The sequence below is a fragment of the Aquila chrysaetos genome, chromosome 17 (assembly GCF_900496995.4).
Source record: "Aquila chrysaetos chrysaetos chromosome 17, bAquChr1.4, whole genome shotgun sequence".
Taxonomy (NCBI): domain Eukaryota; kingdom Metazoa; phylum Chordata; class Aves; order Accipitriformes; family Accipitridae; genus Aquila; species Aquila chrysaetos.
The window spans coordinates 11,058,093-11,069,986 of NC_044020.1; the positions used below are offsets into that span (position 1 = coordinate 11,058,093).

At 46.1% G+C, this 11,894-nt stretch overlaps 1 protein-coding gene across 1 annotated transcript in view; it reads right to left on the reverse strand.

Annotated features, from left to right (window-relative positions):
• The window catches only part of FGD4 (FYVE, RhoGEF and PH domain containing 4), a 115,605-nt gene extending 114,193 nt beyond the window's left edge, over positions 1-1,412 (reverse strand). The window contains exon 1 of the mRNA XM_030041014.2: positions 1,250-1,412. Coding sequence (XP_029896874.1) covers positions 1,250-1,379 — 130 coding nt within the window. The 5' untranslated portion in view covers positions 1,380-1,412. The remainder of the gene's footprint in view (positions 1-1,249) is intronic.
• Between the last annotated feature and the right edge of the window lie 10,482 nt (positions 1,413-11,894).

The window sequence follows — 11,894 nt, forward strand, 5'->3', positions numbered from 1 at the left end:
TACAACTGCCAATTCCTCTTTCCTGATGTAAACACGCAAGTAAAGCCTTGGGGAAAAAAAAAAAAATCCCACCAATAAAAAATTCTGGATTCAGGCACTTATCCATAAGTCACTACACATTAAAGCTAAAACAAAGCACACTATGAACAGCATTGTGATAGTCTGTTCTTATCTGTGCATACTCATTGTTAAATTAAGCAGGCCTCGTGCCCAGGAATGGGTGAAAAGACACTCCCCAAGCAAAACATCCCGTCCCTTATATTTGACATGTTGTCATTCCCAACAATATAATAAGTGTATGTCAGAGATTTCAAGCTTTATTTCGCCAACTTTGCCCTTCCACATCCATAAAACCAAGCTCCTGTGACAACACAAGCATGAGCACAGCACGTCACACCTGCTGTCACACCACAGAGTCGCCGGGGTTAGACATATAAATGGGCATGTGCGTTAACTTGCTCATAAGCAATAACTTTCTGAAGTCTGGAGTTTATGACAGCTTACTTTTTACGGCACGGCCAAGGTAACACAGATAACCAGCCTAAGCTGACCGCTCCTTTTAACAGTGCTGCGCTGATGTCGCAGCAGCTGCCTTCTGAAGCGTAACATGTCAAACGGGTCCAACGCGGGTTTGTTGCTGAAGGGGGGGGGGCAAAGAAAGAGACATCGGGGAGCGGCAGGCGTGAGGCACGGGTCTGTCAGGGGAGGGAGACTGCTCTCCTGCCAGTCTGAGGGCTGCTGAAAATACAACTTGAGAACATTTCGTGCCGCGAGATGGGGGCTGAGGGTATGAGCTGAGCTCCGGCCGCCCCCGGCTCCGAGGGCCCGGCGGGGTCCCCCCGCCCCAGCTCAGCCCCTCCGAGAAGCGGCTCCGCAGCCGCCCCGGCCGCCCGCGGGGGCACTGGTGCAAGCCCCCACCTTCACCGCAACGGGCACGCACGGCCGAAGTTGATTAAGCGAGCCTCCCCCCCGGCTCTGAGGAGGAACCACCACCTTCCATTTACACAAACCGCCCGCCGCCGGGCGAACAGGCGGAGGAAGCCCGCGGGAGCCAGCCCGCACCGAACCCGCACGGCAGAGCCACCCGGGCAGGACGGCGCTGCCGCCTTCCCCGCTCCACCCGGGGCAAGCCGGCCCCGGGCCGGGTCCCGTCCCGTCCCCGGCGGTGGGGCTCTTCGGCGCGCCCCCCCGCCCTGACGGCGGGGCCGGGGGCAGCGGCCGGGGCCGAGGGAACCGTCGGGGCCGTTACCTGCGGGCGTCCTCCGGGCGGGGGGCCCCGCGGGCCAGGTGGGCGCTGCTCCACTGGAGGCGGCGGCGGCGGGGCTGGATTTCCTGCGGATAGCCGCCCGCCTGAAGTGCGCGCCCTCGGCTCCGCTCATCCTCGGGGCGGGGGGAGAGACGGGGAGAGACGGAGTGAGGAGAAGCCGCGGGGTCCTCGGCGCCCCTCCCGACCCGGGGGCGGCGGGCCCGGCACAGTCCCGAGGGCAGCGCCGCCCTCCCGCGCCGGCCCCTCACCTGCCCCGCCGCTCCCCGCCCCTTCCCTCCCCCGCCAGCACCTTGCCCGGCCGCCTCCTCCCGCCGCCCTGCCCCGCGGCCGCCCCTCCCGGACCGGACCGGACCGGAGCTGCGCGGCAACTTCCCCGCGCCGGACACCCGCGGCGCAAGTTCCCCCCCGCGGGCCGCGCAGGGAAGTGGGTGCCGCCGGCGCCGCACCTGCTCTGCTTCCTCCCGGCCGGTGCCGAGCCGCCACGGCCACGGCCACGGCCACGACCACGGCCCCGCGGGCGGCTGGCCGGGCGCGCCGCCTGGGCCCGCGGGTAACCGCGCCGCGCCCCGCTCTGACACCCCACCTCCTCTTGTTCGCCCCTCTCACCTCTACCGCTCCGAAAACCTCCTCCCTGGAGGCCCCCATGCCTGTGAGATTTATCAGTGTACGGAGAAGAAGTTGGCCGTATTGCAGTCCCCCTCTTCCAAGGAGAAAACTCAAAGGTGTCCGAGTCCTAGCACTTAGTGAGTTTTGATGCCAGGAACCGAGCTGCAATACTTGCATCAATAGTACTTCCAGCCAAAATGGTTCATTCAGGCCAAAGCTGCTGACTCTCTCTCTAAATTTTCATCAACGTTAACTGAGAAAGGCAACCGGAACGCTATGCTGCCGAGAGACCTGGGATTAGGTTCATTTATACAGAACAGTGTCTGAAAGCATCTATTTACCTGATTAACTGAGACATGATGTTCAGAGGCAGAACATCTCCACCTGTGCCACCATGGGAGTGGGAAACAGCGGTCTGTGGTAGCCAGGATGAGAGCTTTTGAGTCTGTCAGGGAGCTCGATGTGGTGCAGTAAGAGGCAAAACAGTTGCAAAGCGGTGCTCCCACTATACAGGGGTTTCCTGGGCTTTGGAAACCCGAGGGTTTGGGGCTTCTTTAAAAGATGGCGTCCTGTTTTGTAACAGGCTGCCTCATTTGCCATCAGGCATACTTGGAGGATCTCCTCACAAAAGAGAAGGAGTGCAGTCAGCTACACTGCAGGTATGTTCTCCCTTTGGCAATAGTCCAACACAACCTTTAGCTGCCAGGAAGCCCATGAATTGCTGGGGCTTGGAAGAATATTCTGGGGAAGTACCCCTCTGCACTTGCCCTCCTTTTATGGCTTTTTTTGGCCACTGTCAGAGACGGGAAGTGGACAAGAGAGACCTTTCATTTGACCCATACAGCTGCTCTTACATCTTCAGTAGTAAGATTTTTATGGACTGCTCAGGAAAACTGCTGACTTTGCAACTTCCTTGTCTCCTGAGGGACGAGGATACCTGTCGTCAGCACCCACAGAGTCATGCACGTAACATGGCCACATCTGCACAGGGGAACTACGTGACGGGGCATCTCCTTCCTCCAGAGACCTGTGCTACAGCGTGAGGCTCCTGCTGAGTCCTTTCCAGCGGGCTTTCTTGGCGTGCAGGACCCGCCGGTAACACACCTCCTCCTGGTGTCAGGGGACCACCCGTGTGAAGCACCAGCCGTGTCTGACCCACGGGAGGCACGGCAGCACAGAGGGGCCGTGGTGGTCCCCACACCACATATGCAGCAGCAAAGGATCATGAGATGGAAGTCAAATGAGTGGGTCTTCTGCTTTCAGTGTTAGAGAGCAGGTCAGCAGTGAGCACGCGGCGGGGGAACCGGTGCAGCTGCGACATCTGCCACCACATGCCAAGGACCTCACTCTTTTGGTCTCTTTGTGAAATCATTCTCTTCCAGAAGACGGCTGATATCTTACAGCCTCCCCTTTCGTTTCCCACTAAAACTGAGGCAGTCAGATCACCTCCTGGATTTTATTTGTGTGCTTGCAATTGCAAACATTAGGTTTTACTTTTGCAAAATACAAAAAAGCAGTGACTCAGAGATATAAGACTGATTTATTTCCTGACTTCAGTCACCTGACCTGGGTTAGGCATATGGAGATGAATATACTTATGGTATGAAAAGCACTAGTACCTGCTGACTTACCTGCTGACTTTATTGCAACGGCTTGAGATTCTTGTAAATTTTAGCTAGGTATAGTTCATGGATGTGGACCAAGGATCAATCATTAACTCATTCAGATAAAAATCTTCTTCCGGAACACTGGTGTGCATTTAAATCATCCTATGCACTCAGACCAATTCTAGTACTGAGTAATCTTTAGTATTACCAATTTTAACAAGGAGAGAGCAAGAGAGGCAGAGAACCTCTTATTAATAATTCTCAGAGCACTTCACCATGGAGGAAGTATCAGCCTCTTTTGACAGGGCAGGAAAATGAGGTAATACAGGGCAAAGTGATTTGTTCAAAGTTGTCCAAGATGTCAATACAGTAGTAAAATACAAAATGTTAGCTTATGGGAATGAAAATAAGATTGAAAATAGAAGGCCTTTCCCTGTTTCTCTTATAGGTGATAACTTAACCGAGATTAACCCAAATATTGGCCGATTGCTCAACAGCCAATCTTTAGCCAGGCACAATTATCACTTATTACTGAACTTTGTACTTGCTTCTTTAAACCTGGAGCTCTGCTTCTGGAAAGAAAACAGCTAAGGAAGCAAGGGCAAATGCGCACAACCCACAAATCCCAACCAAAGGGTAGGAACTATGTTAATTTTGTTTTCTGTGATGTTATCAGTGAGCAGTAACTTATTACAATGTCCTTGTGGAAAATAAAGGTCAGCTCAGAAAAAAGAATCGTGACAACTCTGTGGCATCAGGAGATTGGTCACAAAAGCTCATTTTCTTGAGAAAATCCTCCTGAGTCACACTGATGTATTTAAAGCAGCGAGGTGACAGCCTGTGATAGAAGAAATTCACACAGTCAGTAAATTCATGGTAACTGTAGAGCATTTGTACACTGCAGTGCAGTACGGGTTTCTCAGAGTAGCTTATTGTCCCTTTCTTTTCGGTTAGTTACAGCACAGACCTGGAGCAGCTGGTTCAAGCTGGCTCTGAACTGCTGCATGCCAGCAACGGGGCTGTTCTGCCTGCTTTAACAGGGTAACAGCCGTCCGCCCCTTCTGGCATGCCCTTCCTCCTGTTTTATATACTGCTCTCAATCTCTCTTGTTCCCCATCTCCAGGGAGAGACAGAGAGTCTTTTGGCAATGTCAGCAAGAAGATAAACATTTTTCTAAGTGTAAAAAGTGAATCTGAGAGAGATATTATCTTGGAAAATATCACCCTAAATGATTAAAAATTTAGTGTAATAACTGGAGAAGGGATCCAAGAACAGAAAAATAAGCTTAAACATAGACAGTGCTGCCAATACTGCTTAAAATATATGAAGGTCAGAAAATGACACTACTTGAATAAAAGCCTTGCAGCCCACCTCCCACCCGAGGTGAAGTGCGGGAAGAGTTAGTTACATACCCCTCTGTTGTATGGTAACTGAGGTAACCAGTGAGCCACAGCTAACCCCTTCAAGTGTGGGCAATAGCTGGGCCATCTGGCTCTAAAGCTTTCTGTGGGGGTGGTGAGAAATGCAGTGGTGGAGACTTGCTTTAATTATACCTATCTGCATGCGGGAGGAACAACAGGAACCCTATGGAAGTGCACAGGTGTAGAAGGAAGGCAAGGACAGCTGGCAAGGTTTAGCCTTAAGAAAAAGTTGAAAGAGTGCTTCTGGCATGTGAAAGGCTTGCAAGCGCTCATCTCATGCTGCTGGAGCCCCAAAGCATTCAGGGAAACAGAACTTTATAAGCAATCTTTGTTTAGTTTGTGAGAAAACAAATGCTTCACTTTGTATGTAAACCATTGTTCCTCCAGTAAACCTCTTTGTATTAACCTTTTCTTCTCCTAATGGAAACAGCCTTCAGAAGACTTGATTTTGACTAATTCCTTGAGTGAGACTCTTTCTGTTATTGCCTCTGGTCAAGTTTCTTTACTTCTGCTGGAGCTTAACTTTATTTTCTTCTCAGTTACATGATAAATCTGTTCCTGGATTCAGTTTATGGCCCCTAGCTTTTGATTCCTCTGAGTACTACCTTGTGCTGTAGCCCACAGTAAATCTGTGGGGTAACATTTTTAGAGCATTAATCTACGGGACCCTGAGAAAGAAGATGCACAAACTCAGCACCTAACAAAAATACATGTATAAATGTTTCTAAACATTACAAACATTAGCTTCTTTAGAGTAGCTTATTTAGAACTAACTTGGACAGTTAGACCTTCTCTGACATCTGACAGAAAAATGCCATTCTCTGTTAGGTATGAAAATCCAAATAAAAACTAAAATTAAAATGCACCTTATAATATAGAAAATCCATACGCAGCTAACCAAGCCAAGTCCTGCCTAAGTTAGGGTACAGCTCATCGTACATTTCGAATCTTCTGTGAACTGCACATGGTATAACCCACAAACCAGTTCAGCCAGCAGGGAAGTATAATGAAGAACAAGAACCGATATAGCAAAAGATAGAGTAGGATACTAATTAGAGAAGAATCTCACTCATCTCAGGCCCTCATGCACATTCGCAATGAAAAGTCTCTTCTGATGGCAGCAGCAGTTACAATGCACAAAGCAACTGCAGTGTGTGCAACAGAGATACACAGAGTAAGCAAGCAAATGCGAGGCAGATACTTAACCTCAGTTAAATCAGCAGGCAAACATGGAATCCAGCATTCAAAGACATAATATGACTTTCAGCCTGAGGCTGGAGACTGGCTTCTTACCCTGGGGAGTGGCTTACACGGATGAGAGCAACTCAAGCCCAATACTTTTTCCTTGTGCAGCACCCAGTGTGTGTGTCAGAACAGGGTGGGGACCCTGAATTTATAGCATTATGCTGGTTTACACCAACAAATACACCCAGCTCTTCCATTGTTTACTCCCCATTGAAAAGTCTAGAACTCACCATATCTTAGGAATGGCTTTACTTCCCCGTCAGAAGGAGCTGCAGGGTCAACAGTGTGAATTATGAGTCAAACATCAGAAGTAACCCATGACAAGCACTCCATGGGGGATTAGACAAATCCTAGGTATTAACTGCTAGAACAAAAAAGGATGGGTGGGTAGGTAGCCTTCAGAAGAAAATCCATGGCAGTTTCTTTTCACCCAGATAATAATGCTTCTAATACAGATCTCTGTTCTGTCTTGCTTGACTGTGTAAGGGGGAACACTGTTACGTTTTATTTGTTTCCCCCTGTTGTCATTTTGGGCCCTATCAAAGATAGTTTGGGGGACTACCCAGCAGCAGGTTTTGTCCACTTTCAGCCACTGTAATAAAGACTTTCTTCCTCTACCACACAGAAGACCACCAGATGAATGCTAACATGTAGGTCTGCAAGAAGAGCATTATCATAGCCAAAGAAACATTCCTGCTACATACTGCCTCGATGTTAATTTCGTCTTATCCCTTTTTTGCTGCACAGAATCATTTTGCCTATTGCAAGCAAATTCTTGGATTTTATTGAAATCATGTTGAGAGAAAGCTACCACACATATCCCTTAGTTTTACTGAAGGATTGCTGCTTAGAGGGAGTAATTGCTATTTAATCCATTTTGTTAGGTAAGTCTTGCAGAATGGCATTCATTTAACAAAGACTGATTGCTTTTAGAAGTCAGAATACTCTTCATTATCACCACCACAGGTTAATGTAACATGTTTCCTACTATCCAATTAATGTCAGACATTTAGATACCATTAACAACAGTGCTTTAGCTTTGATTTGGATTAACTACAGGTGAAAACAAACTTCTATAAGGTTGTGTTAGTAAAACGGAGAGAGAAAGCAAGCTATGCTCGAGAAAAATGTTCTACTCTCCTTCCATTTGCTCTTTCCTTCTGCAATGAAAGCCAACAGCCACTATGAAAAACAGCTTAAAAACCATGGTCTAAGCTCCCCATTTGAGACATTTTAGTGGAGTCTGATTCCCAGGGCAGGAGTGCCAACTCTCGTAGGTGTACCCCACATCCAAAATCAATAGTGTCCCTAGCTTTTTGCCAGATCAAGTTAAATTCACTGTTGAAAATTGCTTAAATTAGGCCAAGCTGCTCCTGATATGGCCCACAGGTGCCTTGTGGTCCAACAGGAAAATACATGCCAGCGAGATCTTTGGTGTGCTTTTCCCAGGGGCTGTCGAGGAGCTGGCGGTGGGCTGTGCTAATCCGCTGATGGTGGCAGCAGCCAGCTCCTCACCACCATCCCTCCTCGGCCCTGCAGCTTCTCCCTTTTCTCAGAGGGGCCTGTGCCTACTGAGGTGATGGGAAAGTTGGTAGTGACTCCTGGGGAAAAGATGACAGCTTGTGTGGAAGGAGCTGGTGGCTGCCATGAGCTGTTCCTCTGGCATGCTCCCTACGCCCGAGCTCCGGGAAGGGCTGCAGGGCCTTTGTCCGCGTAGAAATGTGCGACCATGAAACACAGTGCTCTTTGCCATTGCTTTGCATTTATTCCCAATGCCAAGGTCCGTTCTCTTTCATTGGGGCTGTAACGTATGGGATCATACTTTGTTTAAAAAGCCATGTACTGCTAAGGTGCTGTATACATTAAATGTTAACCATTGTCTCTCTATGAATGCTTACCTAAACAGTAAAGCAAAATATTTTGGTTCTCTCCTTAACAAATCAACACCTGGAGAGCAATTGGCTGATAAAACATGTTGTGAAAAGAAAGGCATAATTATTACTTCCAGCTCTGGAAGAGAATATACCAGTCTCAATATTGCAATACTCCCATAACTTTGTTTCTTTTCCTTATTGTAAAAACCAAGCTGTGGGGTACTTAAGATCTCTTCTAATGAGGCATATGGTACATGCACAGGAGTTTCAGCATGCTTCTCAATAATTTACAGTGACTTACACCAGAGAGACTTCAAAGCTGTTGCTGCATTTGCTGACTCCTCTAAGTTAGCTTCAACCACCTTTGTTTTCCTTCATTCTGCTCCGCGTTCCACAGACTCCCTTGGATCTTTCGGGGCTGAAATGTGATTATTTGGAGCAAAGGCTGTGAAAAGGATATAAATGCTGCTCCTGTTCCACTTAAACTCCTGAATCTCAAAAATAGCATTCCATTCATATTTATAATTTTTAAAATGTATTTTTATCTCCAGAGACCTAACATTGTCTAATTTTGGAACTCATTACTTCAAGCAAGCTTTACAGTATATATCTGAGGGTTTATGCACTGCAAATGGCTGTAACTTCACCATACCGAAATGTGCCATGCTTTTATATTCAAGCATAAATAGCACTAAGCTAAACTGCGTAGACGAGGGGTCTGAACCTTCAGAAACTCCAGAACCTTAATTTGGGCTCTGTCGCAGATTTATATTCATGATTTTGAACAGAGTCTTTAAAGGGATGTAGTCACTTTAAAGGAAATCCAAGTTCTCCACCAGAAAAAGAACATCTATATTTTACTGAGCTAACATTGTTGGGGGAAGAAAAGTTTGCCCATGTTGAGGCAACGTTTTCATCTTAGGCCTAGTGAGTCAAATTGCCTTTTTGGTTTACAGGCCTGGCAGACAGTCAGAAGGAGGGCATAGGTCTAAGGAAATTAAAACCAGAAAGTGGATGTTAAACCTCAGCTATTTATGTTGAGGCTCTATTAATACCAAGCACCGCAGAAATAGGGAATGAGTTCTGAACCAACTCAAGCACTCGAGCAATGCAGGTTCTGGAGCAGGGTATGTAACACATGGACTAAATAACTCACCTTGCTGAGAGCACCTGGCTACCATCTCTAAACCCACTTTGGTGTTCCAGTGTGTGCAGGGTGGATGTTCATGGAGAGATGAAGGGTTACAAGTAAAGAAACTTGGCTCACTTTGTTGAGTGTTGATGTTTTCCCGTTGCACAGTCTCAATTTGTCTATCTGTAGGTGAGAGATAACAGTACCCATTTTGCAAAAATGTTTTGGGAATGAATTAATATGCATAGTGTGCTCTGAAGATAAAAAGAGCTACTTTGCATTTGGCTTAGATAACAAAAACCTCTGAAAGCAGTGGTGGCTTCACAGAGGCATTTTCTTTTTAAGTAATGTAGGACTTTGAGATGGCTGGTATTTGTATGCAGTGCATTTATCTAAGTTCTAATTCTACGTTTCGCATGGCTGAAGTCATGCAAGCTGGTCACAAAAGCACTCGTCCGTCACATCTTCAAATTGCACAAGATACTCCATGTTATCCACTAAAGTCTGTGGTGCTTTGCTCCAACCCAGGGATCTCTTTAAATCAGATTTGAAAGGAATGAACTGAATGGCAGGTCCATTCATTCAGGTCGAAGCAAGTTTCCCAACCGTGAATGGCGTGGGTCAAACCCCACCTGATTCTAAAGTAACTTCCCTGGTCGAGGGCCTGATGGTAGCATCCATATAGCCATGAAGGACAGCTGCGGCTTCATCTTAGAGCGCTAACAAGCTGTATCACTATAGAAAGAGCTACCTTGGATGGATCAGCATTGAGCCATCTGAGTTTACAGAGGTCGTCTATCTCTAATAGAGGTTTCTTATTGCTATAGCAAAGCCATTTAGTCTTGTATAGGGGGACAGAAGACCTGTGTGCTATAAAAACAGCAGGTCTTTTTCTCCTGCGATCATAGGCCTTTCCCATCTCTGTGAGGGAAAACCAAATATTGGGCCCACATCCTCTGCATTCAGAATCTGATCATCAAGGGAGCTCTGTACTCATGTAGCTTTCCATATTATATTCCTAATCTGAGTAAATAGCCTCAGTTTTAATACCTTAACCAATATGACAGCATTGAATAGCAAATATCAATTTCCTTGAGAGAGGTGATCAACACTTAAAAAGATGACAGCCCTTCCCACATAGGGAGTCCTATTAATTAATTTAAATGGACACAACTGTCTCATTATTTATTTCCGAAGTTTGCTGGATAACTCACTCAAGGAAGATGAAAGGGCTTCTTTCCCCCACCTCATATGAAGCTTTCTTACAAATAACATTTTCTCAATCATGTGTTATTATAACAATTATTTAAATGCTTTTTTTTTTTTCCTCTAAAACCAGCCACCAAACCTTATTCCTGAAGTTAGGTAACTCCAATATGATATAAGAGAATTTATAAATAATGAGTGAATTGTGTGTTTTCTAATATACTGCTCTAGTCAGGAAGGAATCATTCTTGCAAAGGTCAATATTTTTTACTGGGTTATTGAGCTTCTGCTGAGTTGCCAACTATAGTATTGAGCTTTATTTTTCTGCAAGGTTAGGACTTTCTTCTTTCATTCAGGCAATCACTCAAACCTTCCACTGAGAGCAAAGTAGTTGTGCCTGTGCCTTTAGCATACACAAATAGATGAGAGCTGGCTTTATTCCAAATATTTTTTCCCAGGATGCACATTATTATTATTATTATCTATTTTAGCTCCATTTCCCCCATGTAGTTTGTTCTATATATAAAATCTTCTATGTTTATCATTCACAGGCTGCTAGAAGGTGTGGATGTGAGGCCCTTCGATATGGCCCTCTTCATAATTAGTACCTCTGTTCTTATTATTAGTCCCATGAAATATAGGTTTCAACATTGTTCAAAAATTATGCAGTAATTTTCTGTGCTCAACCTGAGTTGCCAGTGGCCTGTCAGTGTTTTATGGTGTTAAGAGAGTCAAACTATGGCTCCTGCTGCCTTTAGGTATAACTGGGAGTGCTCTGCATTTCTCTAAGTGTAACTGGAAGATTTATCAAGGGAGGCATCCAGAAACAAAGGCTTGCAGTGGCAGTTCCTGTAAACTTTAGCTTCAGGATCTTTTCCATTATCATTTCCCATATTCCTATAGGAAAACCGATAGTTCGTTCGTCAGAAATTACCTCCTGCTCCAGAACAAGGGGTAACGGTGCTTCTCAAGGCAGATACTACACAAACGTTTTCTTTGGAAACAAAAGATACATTTTTTTGGAGTAGTTTTGTTTTTTTTTTAACCCAGACTATTTCAGCGACCTTACTCATACCATTGCCTCTCAGAGAGCTGCACAGGACCAGCTGAAGGGACGATACAGAGGAAGGGGAAGGAGCAATATGGGTTACAAGCTTCTCAAATCAATGTTCACACAAGGGGCAACCCTCTGTGAAACTGCTATTGAAAAAAATACGCTGAGGAAGAAAAGTCTGCTTTCCTCCTTTTTTTTTTTAACTCTCAGAGACTCTCATAATTTAAAATCAAAGGGGAGGATCACCCGGTATAAGAAAATTCTATCCTGAGCAGTCACACTTCTGCTAAAATGATCGTGCAACACCATTGCCAAAGGCACTTCTGCAACGAACACAGATATGGTGGGAGACCTATCCCTGCTAGATGAGAAAAAGGAAGAAAAGAGATAAGTAGGAAGAACTTGGACAAGTAACAGCTCTTGAACTGCATTTCTGTCACCATTCACAAATCCTGTTACAATCCAAAGCACCTTGCCAGCCA